The sequence below is a fragment of the Nothobranchius furzeri genome, chromosome 6 (genome assembly GCF_043380555.1).
Source record: "Nothobranchius furzeri strain GRZ-AD chromosome 6, NfurGRZ-RIMD1, whole genome shotgun sequence".
Lineage (NCBI taxonomy): Eukaryota > Metazoa > Chordata > Actinopteri > Cyprinodontiformes > Nothobranchiidae > Nothobranchius > Nothobranchius furzeri.
Genome location: NC_091746.1, coordinates 28,077,052 through 28,104,139, shown reverse-complemented (window position 1 = coordinate 28,104,139; position 27,088 = coordinate 28,077,052). Strand labels below are relative to the sequence as shown.

The 27,088-nt window shown below is 45.5% G+C and overlaps 1 protein-coding gene across 2 annotated transcripts; it reads left to right on the top strand.

The window, feature by feature from the left end:
* The first annotated feature begins 1,028 nt into the window (after nucleotides 1-1,028).
* pcdh10a (protocadherin 10a) lies at nucleotides 1,029-25,655 on the top strand. Of its 2 annotated transcripts, none has more exons than XM_070552664.1 (5): nucleotides 1,029-4,558; nucleotides 5,531-5,589; nucleotides 5,890-5,996; nucleotides 21,807-22,190; nucleotides 24,016-25,655. In XM_070552664.1, exons 1-5 carry the CDS (start codon nucleotides 2,012-2,014, stop codon nucleotides 24,033-24,035), a joined length of 3,117 nt encoding a protein of 1,038 aa, XP_070408765.1. In that variant the 5' UTR covers nucleotides 1,029-2,011; the 3' UTR covers nucleotides 24,036-25,655. The 2 variants fall into 2 exon arrangements, with proteins under 2 accessions (XP_070408765.1, XP_070408766.1); XM_070552665.1 differs by having other exon boundaries at nucleotides 1,318-4,558; nucleotides 21,807-21,967.
* Nucleotides 25,656-27,088: the final 1,433 nt, after the last annotated feature.

Genomic DNA, 27,088 nt, shown 5'->3' with positions numbered 1-27,088 from the left:
TGACTTTACCTGCACCTGAATTTCCTTTCATCATTTTTCATTCTCAGGATGTTTTTTTCCTTCTTTCTGGGGGGGAATCTGGCTGACGCCAGGGGGCGACGTCGGTCTCTGAAAGGCTCTGACCGGGACAACAAGCCAGCGCACGAGAAAGGGGCGCGAGCCCGTGCGCGTGGATTGAGCGAGCGAGCGAGCGAGCGAGGAAGAGGGGGAGCGTGTGCGCGCGCTGCTCTCAGATCCGACTCCGGTGTCAGCTCAATTCAGTCACACAGCTCCGGCTCAGACATGGGTGGAAATTCATCTAACGTCTCCGCTTTGTTTCTCCTGACTTGTGTGGAAAGATGCAGAAGCGCGCATCACTCGCTGTTTAATCCGCCGCACAATGGACGCGTCGTTACGTATTACGGACCAGACTGTTGCGCTCCGTCTGTTACATTTGGAATTAGAGACCCACGCTAATTAGAGTCAATTATGCCCTTTGCCCATATCTTTATGTCATCATCATCCTCATCCAAACTGTGCGCACCTACTTCCCCTTCACTACACCCTTCTTCCTCTCAACTATTTCCATTTGCACATTTAATTTATTCTTCACGAATGAAACTGGTGGGTGACGCAACGGAGTTGTGCGTGAGCCGGGCGGGATGCGAGGAGGTTAATGGTAGGAATGGTTAGATAGGGGAACTAATGGGCTTCAGGCTATTGGTAACACGGCAGGACTGAACCATAAACGCCCCATTTCACAGAATTAACTCAACTCAGTGATGATGGAGTCCTGCCGCCTCTCATTCGGCTCCTCGCAGTCAAAGAAAACGAGGGATGTTACTTTTCTGTGAGTGCTCGGTTCTTCCTCGCGCGCGGGGCCAAATGAGCGCGTCTCCGGGAGGAGAGAGAAACAGAGAGAGAAAATGGGAGAGAGAGAGAGAGAGAGAGAGAGAGAGAGAGAGAGAGAGAGAGATGGGAGGATGGCAGCGCCGCTGTGGGATGTTGCGTCACAAGCTGTCTCGACTTGCGCAGGCTTTTTTGCATGGTGGTCTTTGGCTGTAGGCATCTTTAATACATTCGGACTCATGCGCTGATATCAAAGCGCTTTGAATGCATGAAATGTGCGTCAAAAGGGCAAACTGGGAGACATTTAGATGGTATACAAATAATAACGCTTCATAAAGCACGCATGACATGAGTTGGAGACTTCATCCATCCGCTGGAATTCAGCTTTCTTAATGCGCTGGATGTGTAACACGTTTAATTTCCCTGCTACCGCTGTGGCTGGGCCCGGAGGAGAGAGGAGCGCAGTGGCTCTTGGCTGGTTTTGTTTTGAGAGGCCGACGTGCGCTCTAGCTGGCGTAGCTCAGCCCCAATCAGGTGCCATTACACCCGCAGTTTGAGAATATCATTGGCTGCCGGGGAAAGGAGCTGCGCGCAAAACCAACCCCGCCGCTCACACTCGCCTTACAGAAGCCGAGATGAGAACATCATCCGCTTTGAGCGCTTAGGCGCAGTGATTACATCCTCACAGAAAAAGATAGGAGAAAGTCTTTTCAGTCGCTCTTCTTTTTTAAAAGCTTCACGTGCTGATTTTGCTCGTGCGTAAAAAGGAGTTTTTCACTATTTTTTCGACTCGTGTGGATTTCCTAATTTTATTTCTGACTTTTTTTTTTCTCCTGAAGGGCAATCCGCGCTGTGCACAGGGGATGTTGGCTCCGCGTCCTGGCTCCAGCTCGCGATGTTTGCGCTGACGCCAAAAACTCAGAGACCGGTGCAGAATTGATTAGAGCAGAGAGGCTCGGATCAAATGGCTGCGCTCCTCACAACTCCAACGACACAATATTCCACTGACCTGAGGCAGAGGAGAGGATTCTTCCAGCCGCGCAGCCTTGTTGCTGTGTGTTCGGCTGCCTTTTTACAGGCAGAGCAGTGTGGAAATGCCCGCCTCCTGTAAGAAAAAGGAATAACACTTTTTGTTTTTGTTTGTTTGCTTGTCTTAAAGTGCACTTGGACAGAGGCAGAGGCGATGATTTGGTTAATATTTCTGCTCTCAGTTCTGAATGGAGCTCTCTGTCAGCTCCACTTCGCCGTGCCAGAGGAGCAGGAGCCTGGCTCGGTGGTTGGGAATATTGCAGAGGGTTTGGGGCTGGACATCACCAAACTTTCCGCGCGGCGCTTCCAAACGGTGCCTAGCTCACGGACACCTTATCTGGAGGTGAACTTGGAGAACGGAGCGCTGGTCGTGAAGGAGAAAATCGACCGAGAAGAAATCTGTAAGCAGACCATCCTGTGCCTGCTGCACCTCGAGGTGTTCCTGGAAAACCCGCTGGAGCTCTTTCGCGTGGAGATCGAGGTGATGGACATCAACGACAATCCACCCAGCTTCCCGGAGACGGACATTTCCGTGGAAATATCCGAGAGCGCCACTCCTGGAACGCGCTTCCCGGTGGAGAACGCCTTCGACCCGGACGTTGGCACCAACGCGCTCAGCACCTACGCCATCACCAACAACAACTACTTTTTCCTGGACGTGCAGACGCAGAGCGACGGGAACAAGTTCGCAGAGCTTGTTCTGGAGAAGTCTCTGGACAGGGAGCAGCAGGCGGTGCACCGTTATGTGCTGACGGCTGTGGACGGGGGCATCCCGCAGCGGACCGGGACCGCTCTCCTGGTCGTCAAAGTTCTGGACTCTAACGACAACGCGCCCACGTTTGACCAGTCGGTGTACACGGTCAACCTGCGGGAAAACTCGCCGGTGGGGACTCTGGTCATCCAGCTGAACGCGTCGGACGTTGACGAAGGACAAAACGGGGAAATAGTTTATTCCTTCAGCAGCCACAACAGCCCGCGGGTTAAAGATTTGTTCAGCATCGACGCCAGGACAGGCAGGATAGAGGTGGCGGGGGAGGTGGATTATGAGGAGAGCAGTACGCACCAGATCTACGTCCAGGCCAAGGATCTGGGGGCTAACGCCGTGCCCGCGCACTGCAAAGTGTTGGTCAAACTCGTGGACGTGAACGACAACACACCGGAGATCGGTTTCAGCACTGTGACGGAATCTGTGAGCGAGCAGGACGCCCCGGGCACCGTGATCGCACTTTTCAGCGTCTCTGACCGAGACTCTGCTGAGAACGGGCAGATGAGCTGTGAGATCCTGGGCGACGTTCCCTTCAAGCTCAAGTCCTCCTTTAAGAACTACTACACCATCGTGACGGACGGGCCGCTGGACCGGGAGAGCACGGACTCCTACACCATCACGGTGGTGGCCAAAGACAAAGGTCAGCCTTCACTTGCCACCAGCAAATCCATCAAAGTGCACGTCTCCGACGAGAACGACAACGCGCCCCGCTTTACGCAGGCTGTGTATGATGTGTATGTGACCGAGAACAACGTGCCTGGGGCTTTCATTCACGCCGTGAGCGCGCTGGATCCAGACATAGGTCAGAACGCTCTAATTACCTACTCCATATTGGAGTGTGACATCCAGGGCATGTCTGTGGACACCTACGTCTCCATAAACCAGGACACGGGCTACCTTTACGCGCTGCGCTCCTTTGATTACGAACAGCTGAAAGAGTTCAGCTTCACGGTCCAGGCTAAAGATTCTGGTGCCGCAGAGCTTTTCTCTAACGCCACCGTTAACGTGATCATAGTGGACCAGAACGACAACGCTCCCACCGTCTTAGCCCCCATCGGTAAGAATGGCACAGCCAAAGAGCACCTCCCGCGCTCTGCAGAACCTGGATACCTGGTGACGCGCATTGTGGCCATGGACGCAGACGATGGCGAGAACGCACGCCTCTCGTACAGCATCCTGCGGGGCAACGAGATGGGGATGTTCCGCATGGACTGGAGGACTGGAGAGCTCAGGGCTGCACGTAGGATCTCTCCAAAGCGGGACCCTCAGGGCTTCTACGACCTCCTGATCGAGGTGAGGGACCACGGGCAGCCCCCACTCTCCTCCTCCGCCAGTGTGAGCGTAATTTTAGTGGACAGTGTGGTCGAGGGCCGCAGCGGGGACCGCGGCTCGGCCTCCAGGGCTAAGGAGACCTCCCTTGACCTCACTCTCATTCTCATCATCGCTCTGGGCTCCGTTTCCTTTATTTTCCTCCTGGCGATGATCGTGCTGGCAGTGCGCTGCCAGAAGGACAAGAAGCTGAACCTGTACACGTGCCTGCTGGCCGGTGACTGCTGCCTGTGCTGCGGCTCGTGCTGCAGCAGGCAGACTCGTGGCAGGAAACAGAAGAAACTCAGCAAATCCGACATCATGTTGGTTCAGAGCACGAATGTGACATCAGGAGTCGGGCCCGTGGGGCAGGTGCCGGTGGAGGAGTCTGGGGTGGGCAGTGTGGGAGGCGGGTTCGGCTCCCACCATCACCAGAACCAGAACTCCTACTGTTACCAGGTGTGTCTGACCCCAGAGTCCGCCAAAACGGACCTGATGTTCCTGAAGCCGTGTAGCCCCACCCGCAGCACTGACGCTGATCACACCAACCCCTGCGGAGCCATCGTCACCGGTTACAGCGACCAACAACCGGACATCATATCCAACGGCAGCATTCTGTCCAGTGAGGTAAGAAGAACGCGTCCCAGTGCGTCACGTGCGTTAAAAGTCAGCCAAACAAGGCTTCTACAGGTGACTTCCCCTGGAGTCCAGCAGCATCTGTTAAGCATTCAGGTCACGTGGTAAAAGTCTCAGCAGGAATCTGCGCAGTGGCCTTTCATCTTCGTTATGCGTAATTGTGATTGGACTTGTCGGTTATTAAATCTCGCGTGGCATTTAGGACGTCATCAGCTGGTGCGTAAAAAGTAGAATCCTCCAATTTCCTGATTTTGTTCCAGTCTGATCCAAATGAGGGGAGGGGTGCTGCTTTTGGGTAGGAACTGATCAACACACTCAGTGTGTTTGTGTGTGTGTGTGTGTGTGTGTGTGTGTGTGTGTGTGTGTGTGTGTGTGTGTGTGTGTGTGTGTGTGTGTGTGTGTGTAATACATAGATTTAAGAGCTGGGATGACAAACATCACCAGCATAAAGTGAATTAAAGGTCCTAATGTGCCGAAGTCGGTGCGTCCTCCTCGTTAAGCTGTGGAGTTTGGGGCTTTTCCTGATGACTGCGGCGCGCGAGCCTGGGTGGGAGCCAGACGGTCAGTCACAGCCCCGCTCCTCTGCGCGTTGAGTATTCCGCACACGGCTCCGCGCGGCAGCACCGCGAACAAAGGTTGTTCAGTTTCAGCATCGGGCCTCTCAATCAGTTACGCATTCAGTTCACTCACTCACTCACTCACTCACTCACTCACTCACTCACTCACTCACTCACTCACTCACTCACTCACTCACTCACTCACTCACTCACTCACTCACTCACTCACTGAATAATTCCAACGGCTTCTCCTGACTCAGTTCCAGGTTCACAGCAGCGTTTGCTCATCTGATTAATGATGTTTCTCTTATCTGCCCCCCCCCCCCCCCCCCACACACACACACACATACATTTACATCATCCTGGCATTTTAATGTGATCAAGTGTGTTTCTGTGGGCTTTCCAGACAAAACACCAGCGAGCAGAACTCAGCTATTTGGTGGATAGACCGAGACGTGTCAACAGGTAGGGACGCACACACACACACACACACACACACTGAACACTCCAACCATCAGTGTCTCTTAAAATTCATAAGTGTGACTTTAAGAGCCAAGATGGTTCCCAGAGTATCCATAACTTTCAGCTCTAATTTGGCGTCAGTCCCATAATAATCTTTAGTTCTGGGTTTCTTTATTTTACACGAGTAACATCCAGTTTAGACTGATGATGGCCACCATAAATGTGCTAACGTGGTGTTGACTTCTGATTCCTCCTCTCTGTTCCTTTACCCCACTCCCCACCCCCCCATCCACCATTCTTTAGTTCGGCATTTCAAGAGGCCGACATTGTCAGCTCCAAAGACAGCGGCCATGGCGACAGCGAGCAGGGCGACAGCGACCACGACGCCACAAACCGGGGTCATTTGGCCGGTGAGTTTCAGCACATCACATAATTACTCTTCCATTTTTATACACACACACACACACATGTACACACACACACACACACACACACACACACACACACACACACACACACACACACACACTTGATCTGTTTCAACACTGAGTTTGCACCTCTGAATAGGATAATGTGGAGTTGTTGGTGTGGATCGTTGAGTTTTCATTTCCTTAATGTGTGTGTGTGCCCGAGTCCTCTAGAGCGGGCATCAGATGCATTGATTGTATGTTACAGCTGGAGGGTTGTGTGTGTGTGTGTGTTGGGGGGGTGGGGGGTGGGGGGGGGTGGAGAGCTCTCCCTCCTTGCCCTTTCCCCTTTACTTCTGCTGCTTCAAGGCCAAGTGGTGCTGAAAGGACAGCGACGCGCAGTGAGACAGCGTGTGGCGTAGAGCTTCAGTGGCACTGATCAATAAGTTCACTCAAATGAAAAGGAATGTCACGACAGCTAAAGTGATATAATGAGAAGTGTTTCAGTCAGCCCCAGAGTCCGTGGGTTCGTCTGCCTTTGTTGTTTATGATCCAACTCGTCAAACTCGGTCGGGTGTTTCTCGGTTTCCCCTCGGCCAGATCTGTGCACGTCTGGTGTGAGCTACAGCAAAGGTTAAAGGTCGGTGGTAGCTAAAATGTCCTCATCCGTACTTTCACTTCGGCTCTATTTACCGACCCTTATTCCTCTCTGCACTTTACAGCACCATGGATTTCTTAGCAGATCTTATCATAAGCCTCTCCTTGTTCTCTCTAAAATTCTATTTAGTTAGTACCTGTTTATTGATCACAGTGGAGTCAGACGAAAAGTGGAGCAATACAAAATCTAATTTCATATTGAACTGCCCTTTTCTGCTGAGGGATTGTTCCACGCGGCGCGTGTAAGACCCTCGTCTAGACCGAAGCTTGCCAAATATCGTATCAGTGCTGGGAATACAAACAGAGAAGATCAGATAGGTGCTGCAGTGTAGTGAACGGGCCCTCATTAGGCTCCGCCGGGCTTGACATTATTAATGAACTGAGGCTAATAAAGGGCCAGAATGCATGTAGGCCTGCCATTTGGTCATAAAACGGGTTTGGAAGGTCAAACTTCATGGCTGGGATCCAGGATTGGAGAAGAAATCTGAGCTTCTCTTGTTTTCTTTATCAGAAGTTTATCCTTCATTTAAAGAGCAAGCCACCCTCAAATCAACTATTTTTATCTATATAAGTGTGTGTTTGATCGTGCTGCAGACACGTGTCGTCAGTAGTTTTGCACTTTAGTGCATTTTTGTTAAAATTTTAATTTTCTGCCTAAAACTGTCAGTGTTGTGCCGTCGTCAGGTAAAAACTCAGCACTGCATTTGAATTTAAATCTGCCATCGCTATTGGCTAAGAGGTACCCTAGAACGTTAGCTGGTACCATATGATGTCACAATGTCCTTGTGAGCCTGTGTGTGTTGATTTGTTAGCGGCTCCGCCCTCTCGGTCTGCTAGGCAACAGCATTTGTTGCATTTTTCAAACAGGAAGTGGGAGCTGAGTTATACTCTGATAGGGGGTGACTTGCTCTTTAAATAAAGACCAAAGGTGCCGCTACCTGGATCTCAAGGAGATGACAAGGAGCATCGGCCACATTCATCATAGCTTCTCCTGCTAGCAGGTCACAGCTCTGACAATGATCCCAGGCAAGCCCCCAACTGCATTTCTACACCCATTCTAGCTGGAAAATTGTCTTGAATTCCACTTTGCAGTTTTCTTTCCCCTCTAACGCAGTGACAGGCTCATATTTCTGAAGCAATAACATGTTTCTTCAGCCCTTTTTTTGGCTCGGCGTTTGCTCATTTGGCACGGGCCTGAGAGTGTACACAGTTGGTTCTGCGCTGTGTTTTTCATACGAGGGAAACCAACATTTGTTCCTCATGTTGGATTTAGAAGGGAACAGCTTAGCGCTCCACGGGAGGTAATATCACACGGCTGGCATTTCAGAAAGAAGAACACTTGAGTTTCACAGACTTCTGTAAACAAACCCAGACATGGTGTGTGTGTGTGCGTCTGTGTGTGTGTGTGTAAAGGTATAATGTGGCCTGCTTTAATATGCAGGAGTGTAGGTGATACCTATATGTAACCTGCTTGTCTGTGTTACGTCTGAAGAAAACAAGGCTAAGTGATTGTGTCTGTGTTGTAAAGGCATCCTCCAATGAGACGGCGCTGCGAGAGGCTTAAATGAGATAAGAGTGAGAGGAGAGAGTGGGAGAGTGTGTTTGGATCTTTGCCAGGTATATACAGTATTTTCCTACATGCGGGCTTCCCCTCTGCTCATTTATCTCTGTGAGACGTATTAAAATACGTGGATTTTAACGCTGGTTTCTCCACACGAGTTCAAACCTGCTTTTGTGCACGATTGGGAGAAAAGCTTTGCTCTGATTGCACTTGCAGGGGGTGGCTAAACTGCAAAAGCCAACCCTTCTTCTGTGCACGCTCAGGTATTTCTGCAGAGCGCGGACATGCATACGCTCATGTGCATTTGACATGAATATATGCATGCTTGTGTCCTCTATGTAGATGTGCGCTTGTTTGTCTGAAACACATTCTTTTCCCGAGTTTCTGTCAGGATCTCATCCTTCATTCTGTCTCCCTCACACGTTGGCTCTCCGTAACACTCGGCTGATCAGTAATTCATTTCCAGATCCTTTGCATAGCAATTATCAAAGAAGGGTTAGAGGCAAGGTTTCCACATGGGAACGCGCGGCACATTCTCCCTTTCGGTACACCTCGGAATATTTCAAATCAAGGGGGAAACCATTTCCAGTTGGCATATCATCAACCACACCTGCCGTAGCTTCCCGCTCGGCCGCTCGTCTGACACTTTAGAAAATAAGTCTCCTGATGTCGCTTTAAATCGAAGGGACACTGCCTGGGAGGCTGGGATGCCTTGAAAATTTGAGCAAATGGCTTTTCTGAAAGCCGGCGTCGGGAGCGAGGCACCGCTGCATCAGAAGCCAAAGCACTATTGATTGAGTGCCACACCTTTTTATGTCCCCACACCTTTCTTTTCTCCACATTAGGTGGTTTTTTTTTCTCATCATCCTTCAAAAAAGCACTCTGGAAGCAAAAATTAACAAATAAATAAAGAAGGTTGCAGAAGATCTGGGTAAAGTGTTCATCAGAAGGAGGAAAAATAGGCCCGTTCGATTGGCTCAATCAGCTGTGGAAGGCGGCGTGACGGGTGGGAGACTGGAAATGATCATTATCATGACGTTTGTTTTGGTGAGAACAACAGCCGTGACAAATGGGACAATTAAATCACCGTGGTAACGGTGTATAAGATTGCTGATTATGAATTAGTGGCATCCACGGTGGTGCCGTTCCCATCGTCACCGAGCTGTCAGAGGAATTTAGCAAACAGGTCTTCGACGCACCTGTTCCTCAGGCCTGAGATGCTGGGATGTTTGGAGCGAGATGAGTCAAGAGTGTGACAGGTGAACCAAACCTTAAATGTAAGTTCAGATTTTAATGTTACAGCTGATGGAAATCAGTCATCTTTAGTGACAAAATGACAAAATCTCAGTAAAAATGGACACTGAAACATTTGATTTGATGTCCAAGTATGAAAGCAGAAGCTACAGTTCATTACTCTTTTCCTTTAAAGGGACTTTACGGAGTTTTGAATTTTTATGCTCGCGATTTCCCCCCTCAGGCAAAAAGCGTAATGGCAGCTTCAATAGTAGGCTCGTGCACGAGGCGTGCATGCTGTACGTGCACACTCCTTAATGAAAATAACAGCTGAGACAGTCCAGTGTGTGTGTGTGTGTGTGTGTGTGTGTGTGTGTGTGTGTGTGTGTGTGTGTGTGTGTGTGGCCCGGAGGACAGAGGACAGGAGAACGTGCAGCTAATTAATTAAATAATTTGGTTCTGTAGCTTTCTCTTCAGCACAGCCGACAAAGGTTTATGATGGGTCAGTCCTCCTGCATGCTCAGATCATTCCCTTCCCTTGCTTGAAAAATTGTTCCAAATGAAAGTTGAACCCACATCTTTTTTATCTGTGAATTCAATGCCGTTCGGCGAGTCTCAAATAAAAATTTGGGCATCTTACTGTAAAAATATACCATTAATGTAAAAAAGAAACTCTAAATGAACAATGTTCACATCCAGAATCGAACCCAGGTCTTCTGCACGAGAGTGAGACGTCTTACTAGGTGAGCTAAAGCACCAGTGACATGTTTTGAATCTGTAACATTTATATCCTTGATGACACCTGAAACAACGTCAAACCAAAGAACGGTTCGGAGTGAAAATGGCTATTTTGTTGCTAATTAGCAGGAAATATCTAGAAGAAAGTTCACCAGAAAGTAGCTAAGGGTCCTCAGAAATGTAGCTAGCTTTGTCACTAGGCGTTAGGAACAGCGACAAAGTGGCACTGCCTCTCTCTCTGATGCTAAAGCTACTGATAGCAAATGCTACGGGCGATGCCTGAGCGTGAACGCGCATGAAGCAGCCTGCTCGACCCGAGCATCTCTCTTTTTCTGTGATTTTACAGAAAAACACGCAATCACAGTAAAAATGCCAGGGCTCATTCTACAGGACCAGGGCATTGCAGGAGAATGTATGAAGAAGACATTTATTATTTCTATACATGTTTTGGCTGTCACACTTCCATAATGCCCCTTTAAGGGAACTCCTAGACCTTAATGTGTTCAAAAACCAAAATAATCAAACCCATCAGTAGCATGGCTCAGACTCTAAGGCACTAATGTAGGTCGGTCTTTTAAAAGAAAGCCCGTATCTGATATAAACCCATGTTTGTGCTTCTGCGTCGGAGCGGAGACGCAGGACGCCATTGTCCGTCCTTTTGTGAGGGCTCTCCACCAGGCTCGCAAGGACAGATCGAACTTTTCTCAACATCTGTTGAACGAGATGGAGAACGCAAGCTTGTGATTGGTCAGGAAGCTGCTGCCATCAACAGCACCGCCAGTGCGCCCTCACAAAACATAAAGAGAGCTGAAGATATCTAGTCGCAGACACGGAGCAGCTTGAAGACCTCGTGAAAAAAAAAACAACTCTAAAAATAGGAACGTTTCATTCGCCCATGACTGGAGGAGTTAAAGATACGCAGTGTTTTAGTCGTGGACGGAAATGACGGTAAACGTGGGTTTAGAGGCGGCGAGCACATGAAGAGGTGGAGGACAATGAGGGACAAATGTGTCCGTATTCAAAAGTCTCTGAAATACAAAAAAACATCACATAATGCATTTACTATTGTGTTTCTATCTCGTACCTGATACATGACAGGATACCACAGAACAGCGCTACGCCCTCTGCTGTCCTGGCGGGGAATTGCTTTGCGACACTCCCCAGGAGACGGAGAAGTCCGAGAGGTAAACGTTTATGAAAATGCGTGTGCATCTCTCCCTCGTGGAGCTGATGCAGAAGCATAAACTAGGCTTAAGGCAGAGAACTGCATGGGAATACTGGCTTAATGAACAACCTGTTCCTACCTAAAGTCAGCGGAGATGATTGGTTTTCAGCTAGACTGGCTGGGATCTTGTCCAGGAACCTCAGAAACTTGTTTTGGTCATGAGAGACATGCACCAGCCATCCGGTTCAAAGGGTCAGAGACACCTTAAAAGCATAAGTTAATCCCGGGGGTGTCTAAAGGCTGCTTTCAGGCTGTCGGATACATAAAACATATCAACGTGCTTTACTGGGGGTTTTACAGAATGAAGCAAGTTAGGTCAACGGTTGTTCTTGACAGAGCTAACAGTCTGGACCAAAACCAACCATTGGACCTTCCCGACGTCAGTCTGCCCAAACCGCTACACTTCCCTGGGTCCTCCACTCATCACACACTCACGTATTTAGCAACAGAACACCACTGGTGTGAGAGGTTCTCTGCTCAGTAACATCAGAGGAGGAGAAACAGCCGGCTGCTTTCGCTTCAGCTTTAGGACAAACTACCAGAGTCCCAAAAAGAAAAAGAAAAAACACCATTTGAAGTTGCAAGTGACAAAAGACGTTTGGACCTGGAAACAGTGACTTGTGTTTAGTGCTATCTGGTTTCCTCTGGTAAAACAGGCCTTAGGTTCCGGCACCTCGGGTTTCTCAAAGAAGATGCCAGAAGGGAGAGGGGAAAGCCTAGCTTATTATGTAGATTTGCTACAGCAGCTTTAAACACAACCTATTAAATCTTAGACATCACTTATAAAACACTAGGGCTAATAATAGACCAACGAGGACCAAAACGGGTTATTTTAGAACAGCTTTACGAGTATGTATTTATAGTAAGATACAAGTTTCAGTCATGATGTCAGAATCAGTAAATAAAGATATAAAAAGAGTTATTGTCAAGTTTGGTTTCAGGCTTAAACTTTTTTCACTTAACGTTTTCACTAAATTATTATAACAATGATTAATAATAATAATAATAATAATAATAATAATAAATCAGATATTTTTATAAAACACTTTTCAAACAAAAATCTACTAAAAATGCTTTACAAAATGGCCCCAAATTCCTATAACGGTTTAAAACCATTAACAGACACACACAGACAGACACACACACACACACACACACACACACACACACGCACGCACGCACGCACGCACGCACACACACACACACACACACACACACACCAGTTAAAATTTATATCCAGCTGAGTCCAGATGAGCTAGGTAAGGTGAGGCAAGGAAACGCCATCAGAGGAGCCATCTGCCCCGGCAGCATCAGGTCTTCCACACTAAGTCAGGGCGCTCAGAGGAGGGGGAGCATAGACCCCCACCTCCACTTATACACTACCTATAGGGTGCCCAGGAAGCTACAGTCGACCACCGTCCCCGGGGCAGAGGGCCCCTACAGAGAAAACACTGGATTAAAATGAGGAAACATATGAAAATAAAAGAGCTAATGTAAATGACTAAAGTAAGAAAATAAGTAATAAATAAAATCATATAGACAGTAAAATAATAATATGAAATAATGAAACAATGATAAAATATTATCATATAAAGCATGCAAAGCAAGCAATAAAATATAACCATGTAAAATGAGAAATAAAACTATAGTAAATAACTAGAAAAAATATATTATTATTATTATTATTATTATTATTTTAAAAATCTTAATAATAATAATAATACTATTATTATTGTTATTATAAAAAGTTCTTAATAATAATAATAATAATAATAATAATGATAATAATCATATTACTACAGCTGACAACAATAATGGATCAGCTTAAAAAAAAGAACTAAAAGATGAAATAATGGATCAGATTTAAGAAAATTCAAGCTCAAACAAAAGTCAGACTCTTAATTACATTTTGTAGGAATAATCTCAGTATTTCCGTTGCATTTGTGTGTAGAACAGCTTTGTGTGCAGAGAAGAGCGGAGGAGCATCCAGAACAGATATCGATAATCAACCATCACCTTGAATATCTGCTTTAACGATATATCAGTAGATATTATTCAAGCAGACGCTGGTGGGGGATTTCTCCTCTCAGCTCTTCCTTCCAGCTCCGTTTCTGCAAGAAGTAAAAATTTATAGCCTGAAACAATTTGTCCGCCTGTCATTATCAATCAAATCAAACCAAAGATACTTTATTAATCCCAGAGGGAAATTAGAGAGTATTGGAAGTCGTCTTGTTTTCTTGCCCCTGTGAGGTCTCTGGTACACTCATCCCAGCCTCTCAGGCCGACCTGTGTAAGGAAACTGTGCTACTCCCATGTCGTCCATTGCTGCTGTCCAAATATTGACGTTTTTTGTCAGTTTTCTCTCCGGAGCTGTGGAGGACAAGATGAAACACAGAGGTGTGGATGGAAGATACCGTTTATCTGGGGGATGAGAAGGGCTTTAGAAATAGAAAAAGACAAAGAAAGATAAAGAAATGAGACTTAAATGTGTCAGAAAATAACAACAGCCACCGGAAGCACACCGAGGGACTCAGAGACAGAGAAAGAGGTAAACAGACCAACGAGGAAGACAAGCAGGAAGTGACTGCAAACCCATACGAGATGGTGAGCATGTTTCCCCAGAATGAGCTTTCCTTCATTTCGCTCCTCTCTGTGGTTGGATGTGTGTCAGACAGCGCAATTAGTCAGATCGCTCCGACGCGGGATTCCCGAAACATGCAGAGATGTAGTGGAAAAGAAACCGGAGGAAAAACAGGACTGGAGTGCTGATTGCTTATTAGCACATAGATTGTGTTTAGATTGTGCGGCATCATTTGCATCCCCTCCTCTGAGCGTGCGCGCGCGTGTGTGTGTGTGTGTGTGTGTGTGTGTGTGTGTGTGTGTGTGGAAGGAGAACAGATCCACATTCTTCCTCCCTGTTGAGGTCAGGATGAGAAGGCTGCTGGCAGGGCCTGTCATTGCCAGTCACTGTTTCGGTTGTTGTTTTGCTTCCTGCCTGAGGAAGAAAAGGTGCGTCACGGGGATCAACAGCCACTTGGTGTCATGTGAGCATGGCCCTTCTGTCTGTTTTCCCATGTAGATTTACATATCTTCACATTTACCCAGCATTTTGGTGCAGGTGTGTGTTGGCTGGGAAACATTTGCAGGTTTTTTGTAGTTTGACGCGTAGAGCCGGAGCTCTGACACGACTTTCTTCAAGCCTGATGAAGAGCAAACAGTGACAGCTGCAGACTATATTTACCCAGCAGGAAAATGCACCTCCATGCCTGATTATTATTAAAATACATGAACATTACTAAACAGCTTTCTCTTAATCCTCCATCATTAACTTTTAATCTACAGGTTAAAAATAGATACAGGCCTTCCTTTCATTGCTTCCTGCACCAACGCCCATTTGCATTTTAACTTCCAAAATTTTTGTACGTGCAACGGCTCGGAGAAAACCAGAGGACCCGAGGTTAGTGTCCTTTATGTCAGAGGGGGACAATAATTTATAAAAAGTCCATAAAAAGGTTAAAGGCTAACGGTAAGATGGGCATTACCAGAGACACGGTCTGGGTGTGTGATTTATATTCACCCAACCTTTAAAGATGCTATAAATATACATCAGCCCTAAAGGTGGATGGGAGGTTACGTTCGAGCAAATGCCAGTCAAAACCTGGATGGACATTTACAAAAGCCTCCTGGAACAGCTTCCCTGCTCTGATCCTTCTGGGGTTTTACAGATTTCTCTGAATATTCTCCAGCGTTGCTCCCTCTGAACTGCACAGGACTCCCAGAAAAGAGATGGGAAAGCAAACCGAACAGACTCGATGTCTTTAAAAATCATCTAATTGAACCTGATCTACTGGACCGAATCAACAACGAAGCATCTGTCAATCTCTCCTCTTTGTGCAGAAAATAATGCAGAATATTAAACACAGGTTGGGAGTTCACAGCCATTTCCATAATTCTGCTGCGAATTTGCATTTGATCAAAGTTTAAGCATCTACACGTCTCTTAGATCTTCTTCATGTATTTTTATTCATTATTAAGCTGCGATAGGCAGCGGCCCTGCATGAAAATAGTCAGTTTAGAGCGGTGACAGCTGCAGGGATGTGCAAAGGATCTCCACACGATCGGGTGAAAAGCAAATGTTTAATTAAACTCCCAACATTCCTTGAAGGACTGTGTATTGCTCGCTGCCTTTCATCCCAGAGTTTTGAACTAAAATCCGTTTTACTTTGAGAAATGATGGAGTTCTAGTTGTTTTGGTTTGCAATTTGAAGATAAAGTGCCAAAGTTCAACACAACTGTGCGTGACCTGTTAGCATTTAGAAAGGTGTTTTGTGTATGGCTCTCAGCTACCAGCTACGCACAGAGTTTTTGAACAAAATCTCAGAGACTGGCTGTGTTAAAGGAATGTTTAGGATTGCTAAAGACATGCGGCCGTGGCAGCACCAGTCTACACACAGGGATCCAATTTGCCTGGTGCTTAAAGGAGCAATATGTACGAATTCTACAGCGAAATAATCACAAAACATTCTAATGTCTCGATCATGTCGGATGAAACAGATTTCCTTTTCAGTTGCCTGGGGAGTTATCAGTCTTTGTCCTTTCAAAAAACGAAAGAGAGATGTCTGCGCCGAGCTAACGCTACGGCGCTGGCATTTGTAGTTCAGCACAGGCAGGCAAAAACCTCCAGAGTTGTTTTAAAAGCCAATGTCGGCAAAACGGAGCGACCCAGAAGTTATTTCTTGTATCCCTAAGAAGCCATGGCATCTTTTTGTTTTACTCTAATATCGGGTGAAGCAGACTAGAGGCTAACGCTGAGCTAGCAATGCTAACAGCGAATTAGCAACAATAGCTGACTCTAAAAATACCTCAAGCTACTTTTTTTCAGTTGCCAACGACTCGATTTACAGTAAAATGTGTGAAGTGCAAAATGAGTCAATGGTGGCATTTCCTCCAATGCTGGAGGCATATTACCGTAGTAAATGCTCCCCATCGAATAAAACACCCAAGAGTGCTAAGACCAGATATTTCAATGTATGTATCTACTTATCTACTTACAATGTACGACTCCTCCTCACTCATAATCTAGAATCTTCTGGTGCTGATCCGTAACGGGCAACAACCATGAAACGTACGAAACGGGAGACAGAGTAGCTTTTCGCTTAGAAAAATAACCAAAGACAACATGATGCTGTTCTTATTTCAGTTTTACATACTCCTCCTTTAATTAAATATTTTTGCACATTAAAAATGTGTTAAGTTTAACCAAAGGCTTTGTTTTAACCAACAAAGCCTTTTCTTTCTCTGCCCACCTTGGTGCCGCTGTCCATCCGTGGGGGTCCCCCTCCCTCCCCCGTTTAATCTGGACCCTGCTCTTTCCATCTGCGACGGCTGCGGTCTCCCCCCGTCCTTATGCTTATGTGGTCTTGTTTCTTCTCTCTTCTGCTGTGAAATCTGCGACTCCCCCAGACAGTTTGGCCTCGGCTGTCTGTGAGACTCGTGTCTTCACTGGCTCTCTGTCCGCTGCAAAGCCTTGTTGCCTTTCTTGCTCCCCATGAGGCCTCAATTAGTGGCAACATTAGATCCACACGATGCACACAAATAAAGAGGAACAGAATCAGTCGCTGTGGTGTTTCTTTAACAATGTGATGGAACATGAAAGAGCAGTGGGTTTAAAGGTCCACTGGAGGACTGTTGTTGCAGTAAGTAAAATCAAATGCATGTTTGGGTTTAAGTTTAGTGGCTGTTCTGATGCAGTTTTATGTGATCTATGTTGATTTGTTTTATTTTGTTATTTAAAATAAGTTATGATCATAAAAGCAGAAAACAGTCTGGATGTCAGTGGATGTTTTACACTAAGATTCAACCTAAACACGTATTTAGAATAAGACCAGCCGTCTGCCAGCATCACGCGCGGCTCTTGGATGAGCTCAGTGTTCTGAGGGTGTGCGACGATAAGGCAGCTCCACACCACTTTAGTTGGATGTTTGGTAAATTGGCATCAGGCAGAAGAATCATGTCTTGAGTCCACAAACCAGCAGAGCAGCAGCCTCCAATCTGACACAACAAACAAAACGCAGCAGAAGGATGAAGCAGCGTGCAGCATCTTTCTTTATGAGCAGCAGCACTTTCCTGAGAGCTTATTTGTTTCACTTTAGGTCCAGAGATTCTGAAATCAGTGACAGGTGCATTGGTCTTAAAGGGAGGGCAGCCATCTTAGCTTCATCATTTTTTGCTTATAATTAGGGTTGGGCATCGTTTGATTTTGAACTATTCCGATTCCTCGTTTCGATTCCGGTTCCTATCGATTCCCGATTCCGATTCTTTCAAGACATGACATGTTTAGCATGAGCCAGCTAACCACAGGTCCTACTTGATGAAATAATCTGAACTTCAACATGAATTTTAATTCTATGAACAACAACATCACCTTCACTTAGACAAAAACATGTTTTGGAGAAAAAAAGAAAAAGACTTGCAGCACAACCAGTGTGTTTGTTTCTGACCACAACCAAAGTCTGGAAGGAGCGTCTGGGATGAGAGGCTAAATGTCTCCAACATACCCAGAAACGTCCAGCTGTTTTCAGCTAAAACTCTCAGGATGATCATGTCCAGGATGACTGAGAACTACACCTCCATGCTGCAGCAGCATTCAGTCAGAACAGGAAGTGAAGCTTAAACGTAGCTGCTGTCGGTAACAATCTAACAGATTTTAAACAATAAAACTCAACAGAATTACTTCAGAAAGGAAATTAAAATGTTATTTATTATTATTATTATTATTATTATTACAATTATTTATTGTGGCAGAAGCTGGTGTGGTCCACCACAGAGAAGCTGCTCTAGCATGATGACTTTAATTATTCTACAGGTTATTGTTCAGCCTTCTGACGCACACACGCACACACACACACACACACGCACGCACACACACACAGTGCTGGTGAGCGGCTGCGTCTGACTGCTGACGCTCCGTGTGTGTTTTTATTTCTGCAGTGAGACAAACTCACCTCACACCGTCCAGTTTGTTCTTTAACGCTTCTATTAAATCCACCGTGTTGACGTATTTAACACGTTTCCTCCACGCTGCAGGAGTTAAAGTTTACATCACAGAGTAAAAGTACAGCAGATGTGTTTGTTTATATCTGGTGAGGGGAGGGCTGTGCAGTTGTTAGAGCTGTTGCCTTGCAGGAAGAAGGTCCTGGGTTCGCTTCCCGAGTTTGCATGTTCTCCCTGTGCATGCGTGGGTTCTCTCCGGGTACTCCGGCTTCCTCCCACAGTCCAAAAACATGACTGTTAGGTTGATTGGTCTGTCTAAATTGTCCTTAGGTGTGAGTGTGTGTGCATGATTGTTTGTCCTGTGTCTCTGTGTTGCCCTGCGATGGACTGGCTCTCTGTCCAGGGTGTACCCCGCCTGATTGCCTGTTTTGTCCATCAAAACTAGGAATCGAAATGAAAAACTTTGAACGATTCCAGGAAAAACAAACAGTTGGAGCCGGTTCCAATTGATGCCCGATGTCCAACGCTACTTATAATTAAAAAAAATTACTGTAATTATTCATTAAAACTGTTATTTAGGTTTTCAACTAGGATTCATGCACACACGGACACACTCTTAAGCGTTGGCTACAGCAGCTACTTGCAGGTGAAAATAGAAAACTGAGATTATGGCGCAAAAGTCGATTTATTATCACTAATTCAGCTTAAAAAGTGAAGCTAATGTATGACATAGATGCATTCCTTGCTAAGCTAAATATTTCAAGCCTTTATTTGTTATAATTATAATATTGTGAAAAAGTGTAATGTTCTAGACTCAAAGTGTCCCACTCTAGTGGTCTAATGAATCTCTCGGGTAAACACTGCAACAAGCTGAGTGGTCAGGGAGTTGAGCTGAAGGGTATGTTACAATCCAGACATGGAAGTGCGAGCGTTGGGTGGATAAGACACAAGATTCGATATAAGAATGTCCGTGTGAGGCTCGACTGGAAAACGAGGTTGTGCGGACGTTCCAGAGATACGAAAAAAGACTTCCTATCTGATAGGTAGTACTTGTGACATAGAAGAATCGATGACTGAGAGCTGGCGGAAGTGGTGGACTTGCGTCGGTAGCCTGTGATGATGACATGGTTAATGTCTGGTGATAGGCATGCTGGGAGTTGGAGTCTGTGGTGGATCTCCGTCCGGCTGAAGGGGAACTGGGGGGCGTGGGTTGTGGGTCATGACAGAATCCACACCTGCAAAGGGTTCCTGAGCCTTTAGATGGTCTCTCAGTTCCACTGGTTTACTGACATAAACTGACTTTTGCACCAGTTTCTCATCTTTCCACGTTCACATGCAGATCTTCTACATTTTTTAAACCATACAGAGATGTGTGGTTACTCTGAGCTATGAAAGGAAATCCAGAGTTCCCTTCACAACAACTGAAACAAACTCAAACAAAAAAATGTGACTGTTCTAAAGGCGGAAATGAAAAGGAAGTGAGTGTTTTATGCAGTGAGAGCATCAGTAGCAGTAAACATTTATTTATTGTTTGTACTTGTGTGAATGGGATGTAGTCGTATCAGAATAACAGCTCAGTCCAGTAGATCAGTGCAGGTCTTAAAAAATGATTAAATATGTGATTCAGATTCAGGAAAGGGTAGAACACCTTCTCCGGGTCGGGGATGAGGTCCTGCCCCCAAGTGGAGGAGTTTAAGTATCTCGGGGTCTTGTTCACGAGTGAGGGAAAACTGGAGCGTGAGATCGATAGGCGGATTGGTGCTGCGTCTGCAGTGATGCGGGCGTTGTACCGGTCTGTCGTGGTGAAGAGAGAGCTGAGTCAGAAGGCGAAGCTCTCGATTTACCGGTCGATCTATGTTCCTACCCTCACCTATGGTCACGAGCTTTGGGTAGTGACCGAAAGAACGAGATCACGGATACAAGCGGCTGAAATGAGTTTTCTCCGAAGAGTGGCTGGGCTCTCCCTTAGAGATAGGGTGAGAAGCTCGGTCATTCGGGAGGGGCTCGGAGTAGACCCGCTGCTCCTCCAAATCGAGAGGAGCCAGTTGAGGTGGCTCATGCATCTGGTCAGGATGCCTCCTGGACGCCTCCCTGGTGAGGTTTTCCGGGCACGTCCAACTGAGAGGAGACCTAAAGGTAGACCCAGGACACGGTGGAGGGACTATATCTCTCACCTGGCCAGGGAACGCCTTGGGATTCCCCCGGAGTAGCTGGCCCAATCGAGAGGGATGTCTGGGTCTCTCGATTTAGGCTACTGCCCCCGCGATCCGACTCGGGATAAGCGGATGAAAATGGATGGATAAATATGCGATGATTCAGCAGGGAGATATCAGTATAGATTAAGACCGGACAACAGCACAAACACACCTATAATCACATCAAACTCAGTTAGGACTGGTGTCCACAGCCAGATGTCTTTAGCTCCAAGTCTTTATAAAAATCTGTTCAAACATTCAGAGACCAGATCCTTTTTCTCCACCAACAGTGCCGAATTTTTATTTTTGAAGTGTTAAGAATCAAATAATGCAGTTTTGATTCATGTCAGGTATTCGTATACACCATTTTCTACTAAAGCACAGAAACTACAAACCCAAGCTGCACAGGAGGTCAGAATGGCTGCAGGGTCTTGCTGTTGTGATGTATTGGTTTGTCTCCCATCCTCTCCTTTCACACCTGCCCTCCTTTGTTTATCGTCTGAGTTGCACCAACAATGGAAGCACCGGTTTTATGGCCATTGTGTCCATTTCAGGCATTCATTTGACCATTTTTCTCCACCCGTCCTGTGTTCTTGGCAGCGGCTTTGTGTTGATTACACCCTCGTTCCATTTGCGTGGATGACTGGCGTTAGTGGGATTAAGCACAGTGGAGATTTAGTTGGTGTTGGTGCCTCATTTATTTATTTATTTATTTTCCTTCGCTTGCCAGTTTTTGGCATAAGGATGATAGAATATGGATTTCAATTTTGTCTCTTTGCGTTTCAAAATCAAATGTGACTGAGGTTGTTGATGTGGCTGAGAGGGGTGGGGGGAGGGTTGTTGAAGGGCTTTCGTAACACAACGTCTCTTTGATTGCATATTTCTTCCTAAATGAATGGGGTGAGGACAAAAACAAACAATTCTCTTCATCAATTTTGGCTCTGTCTATTTGATGAATAGCTTTTGCTGCCTCCTTCCCGCCTGTGACATCAGTAAATTATTGCTAACTCATGTTCCCTCTTGTGGTCTCTTTCTATCATCTCTCCCTCCATCTGTTTCCTTACTCCAAATGTCCGTCCTCATTCCCGTCCTTCTCTCCATTTCTCCTACTTATCACCCTCTCTGCCTGTGTAATCTTGCACACATTTCCTGCATTCCATCACCTCCCGTTTGTCTCCACCTTCCAAACACCATCCCAATCTGCTTCACAGGCGCTGACCTGTTCTCCAACTGCACCGAGGAGTGCAAGGCCTTGGGTCACTCCGACCGATGCTGGATGCCGTCCTTCGTGCCGTCAGACGGGCGCCAGGGGCCGGACTACCGCAGCAACCTGCACGTCCCCGGCATGGACGCCACGCTGCCCGACACTGAGGTACCCTCCTCCGTCAACCTCTCCGACCAACTCACCATGAGCTCCTCCACCGCCTCCTCCAACGATAGGTCATTCTCCACTTTTGGCAAGGACGGCCAAAGATCACAGTCACACCACAGCCTTCAAAATCACCTCCATCAGCAGCAACAGCAGTTCAGCTCCAGCACGCTAGAGAGGAAAGAGTATGATAGGGGGACCCTACCATACAAACCAACCTTTCTCTGTGAGTATCAGTACCAAACCTCAATGGGACCTCATGACTTTGGTATGGTCCCGTACCGATACTAAATAAGGAGATGATGCATTTACCTCCTGATTCTGATCTGGACCTAATTTTTTTTATTTTGTTTATCGGATCTTATTTCTTTATTCAAATGTGGCTTCATGTTTTGTTGTATTTCTTCATATTCTATATTTTTTGTAAGTTATTTCATTTTTCAAATGTAAAATGTATTATTTCTTACCTCCCTACTCCAAAACCTACCCAAAAATCTAACCCCACTATCACCCTAAATGCTGCTTGTAACCATGTGACTTGCTGCAAAATAAACCAAATTTGAATTGGACTCGTGCTGATCTGCTTTGGCCACTTTTTGTTTCCTCTAAATTTCTCCCCCTGAACTCCCTCCTTATCTGATGCTCATATTAGTAAAGGTCGTCATCACATGTCAAGACTCATGCAAACCATTTTCACATCCTAGAAATGTAATAAAACATTAGAGAGGAAATAAAAGACGGATCATTTTATGATGTAGAGGACATATTTTTCTATTTACTCAGCAACATTTTTGCTCAAGCATGATGACTTCCCTACTGAATCGCTCAAAAGGTGAAGCAGACATCCCACGCCTCTGCAGCTTCTTCACCAGGATTCAAGTCATTTTGCTCTAAAAAGGAACTGGAGCATCTTTACTTGCGAGCTTGTGGATCAATACCTGACATAAAGACAGATGGTGAGGTGGGTTTCTAACCACCAGTTCAAGATTCTTCAGCTAGAAAAATCAGACAAGTTTTGTTTGAAGACATTGGATAAAGTTTGTTTCATGTGTTAAACGGAAGCGACTGACATCCGTTTGGGATAAAATTAAAAAAGAAAACCGGTTTGCATTTCTAAAGAAGCTGAATGTGAATCTTGAAAGGAAAAAAACAATGGACAGGGCATTTTTCACTGCCGTCAATTACTTTCAAAGCTTCCACATTACATGAATATTCCATTAGCTCTAAGAGAGAATGGATTTGATATCCAGATTCAGTAGAGAAGTCATTTCCAGTCATCTCACCACCACGTTAGCCACCACCCTCCATGATCCTGCATGCTGGCTGTCTCTCAGGTGAACCATCAGCACCATAACCTGTTTTGGTGTTCTTGTTTGTGACAACAGAGCCAAGCAACCTTCTTTTTGCTCATCAGTTGTGTGTGAAAAATAATTGGTATTTACCCTTTAGGTGTCTGCTCGTTTCGATTGCCTTGCAGGGTTGGGGAAAACACGCTCAGTCCAAAATTCACAACTTTATTTTAGTTTTATTTCCTTCTTTTATTGTACACTTATTGAAAAGGGGGAAAAAGCACCCTGTTTTACTGGTTTGAAGGTTTTCAGCTAATTGTTTCAATAAAAAACAAATTCCAGAGACTTTACTCACCGTAGGTGTCACATTTTATTCAAAACACAGCAGTGGCTGCTACCGTGGCAATTCTCTGATCATCAGGGCTCCCTTGTAAAAGGATTAGTAAATGTTTAATGACCCATTTATAGATAATTAATGAAGCAATTAGAGCTCTTTGTATTTCCTACCCATGCATTAAGTAGCCACCAAATGTTGATGATTTATTCTCACTGATGGACGTGTTTTACCCAACGCCCAAATTAGTTTCCCTCTCATCCTGTGAGAATCGGCATTTAGTGAATTTAAATAACTTCAGACGGAGTCCTTTGTGGTGTGTGTCCTTCAGGAGACGATATTTCTGGCTGATTGTGTCACTAAACCCCCCCCCAGGGAAAATCTGTCATTTATCTTAACGTGTGTGTTATCTTTTTTTTTTTTTTCAGCCCGCAAAAGGATTTGCTAGCTCGTTTCACGTGGACCTGTCAGAAACGGCGTGAATTTTCTGTACTAGACCACCAACACGGACGCTCGAGACAGAAATAAAACTGAACAAATGGAACCTTGGCTAAACTTCATTATCTCGGGTGGCGAACTGTAACGAAACCTTGGCGGAGGCTGCTGAGGGAGGAAAGGAGAAATAGTTATCTAGAAGTCGTCGACCACTAGATACCCAAGGAGCAATCCAAGGCCTAATTTCTCTCAGCCGGACTGAGACCAGGGCCGGGACTCTTGACCATGTGAAGAATATAACGGCATCAGTTTACAGACAAAAGGAGCCGAGGAATACAAAGCAAGTGGGCTTGACAAACTTACGAGAGTTTCTTTCTATTTTTGTTTAGTTCTTGTTTTTTGTTTTCTGACTGAGGGGTTAGCCTCTAGAAACATGTGTGTGCCTGTTTACATCAAGAGAAAAAAGACCTATTGTTTCTGTACAAACTTCAACCGACGTCACACGGAACCCTTTAGCTATTTCTATGATCAACACTAAGCCAGCTGTACAGAGACCGTCTGGGACACGAATCACCGGAGACCGGACAACGGATAACCAGATGGATGGAGAAGCAGCAACGGAGAAGGCCATGTACAGGAAAAACAAAAAAGAAATAAAACAAGGACAAGAGACGATGTGCAGTAATATAAATTCTGTCTCTCTGGGTTTTTGACTTGACTGTCTTTATATAACTTATCTTTTTTGTTTGTTTCTGGTTTTATTTTTGTGTGCGTGGTAAAATGTGCAGACTATACGAAAACTCAAACTCAGACAGGAACTTTTGGTCCAGAGTCGGGTTCAGGTCTCTTTCGAGCCAAGCCACTTAAGGAAGGAGATTTGGACAAATCACTGTGTAGACGGAGAGTCTCGTGTTGGATTTATAAATAAAACACCAGAAATGAATGTTCACATTTGTTCATGTTTTTAAATCACGTATTTATATTTCCTAAGGTCCTTCCTGAGCTGACGGCACAGAAGGTGAAATGACCCATTACCAATATTTGGTTCCCTTGATGCCATTGGCCTATACATAAACAATCAGACACACTCTGTGGTTTTTATCATGTGTGCAAAGTGTTTACTGTGCTACTTTAAAAGCGTATAAATGAATATAGATCTATATATATATAACTCTCTCTATATATATATATACAATATACTTTTTTTCTGAAACTGTGTAACCATTATTAGTTTTTAAACTACATTATGTCTTTGGGTCTAATAATACCAAGTGCTATAAAATCAAGACGTGTACGGTTTTGTTTGAGCTGAAGAGCAAAAGATTCTGCCGACCAAAAGTTAAGTTGATGTTCTTCTCTGATTGTTACTTTTCACTGTTTACATTTGCTGGGCCTTGTTGTGTGCTGCAAAGACACCATACGAGTTGTTTTGGCCTCTTGTGTATTTTTCCTAGCAGCATATTTGATCATGTACAGAACGGGGGGGTGGGGTTCTCACAATCCAGCAAGGTAACAAAACTATCGTACTAGAACGGCAAACACACTCAGTGATACGTACACACACGTGCGCGCACACACACACACACATGGGTTGAGTGGTGATAAATAAACAGTGTCATTGAAAATCTCTAAAGTGTGTTTTGTTGGGTTTGCCTCAGGATTATTATCAAAGATAGAGTTTAGAGGGGTTGACAGTTTGCTTAGGCCCTTCTACTCATGCTGGAGCTTGAGTCAACTAAACTATGCTACGCGAATGTGACAAATTTAGAATTCCTTCATTAGTGTAGAAGCCAAATGGAATTCTGCGTTTTCTTGACGATGCTTCACATTTTAACGGAGCAGCATCTGCAGTTCAAACAGGGAGGTTTAGTTCCTAAACCACTGACATCTGATCCTGGTCCTCAGAGTCACCATTGTAACGTCACGTAATGGCCTGGTTTTAAGACTCACAGGTAGCGATGGATATCAAATTCGGTACTTTTTAAGGTACTGACCGAATTCCATAGTACCGACCAAGCACCGATTCACATCATTTGAAACGGTGTCTCGTTTCGGTACCCGTCCTTCATAACGAGAACTTGCCTAGATGGCTGCGTATGTGCAAGAGCGTAATGTCGTCGGTCCCTGAAAGCCAGTTGTAAACAGAGCAGCATGGTAGAAAGAACGCACGCTAAAGCTTGGGTCCACTTCACTAAATGTGATGGGTAACTGGGTGATGATGAAACCAGCGACAACGATCTAAGTGAGACATCCTCATCTTAATCTGCTCCGGTAGGTAAATAAAATGTTTAACATAACTTTAGCTTGATTTGTTAGCTTCCATTCTGCTAATGGTGCATTTGCTTTCTCCTCGGAACTCCGAATTTCCGACTGGAAGAACATGAACGTGCTCTAAAGTTTGGCTTCACTTTACTAAATGTGAAGGGTAACTGGGTGAAGATGAAACCAGCGACAACGATCTAAGTGTGAGGCATCATTGTTTTAATCTGCTCCAGCAGCTAAATAAACTGTTTAAGATAATGTTAGCTTGATATGTTAGCTTCCATTGCCACCGTTGTTATCAGCTAATGGTGCGTTCACTTTCTCCTCGGAACTCCGAATTTCTGACTAAAAGAACATGAACGCGCTCTAAAGTTTGGCTTCACTTTACTAAATGCAGCTCATCCCCACCAGTGTGTGAATGTGTGTGTGAATGGGTAAATGACTGATTGTGTTGTAAAGCGCCTTGGGGGGTTCCAGGACTCTAGAAGGCGCTATATCAAATACAGGCCATTTACCAAATGCAACGGGTGATTGGGTGTAGATGAAACCAGCTACAACGATCTAAGTGAGACATCCTCATCTTAATCTGCTCCGGTAGGTAAATGAAATGTTTAAGATAACGTTAGCTTGATATGCTAGCTTCCGTTTCGCTAATGGTGTGTTTGCTTTCTCCTCGGAACTCCGAATTTCCAACTAGAAGAACATGAACGCACTCTAAAGTTTGGCTTCACTTTACTAAATGCGACGGGTGATTGGGTGAAGATGAAACCAGCGACAACGATCTAAGTGTGAGGCATCATCGTT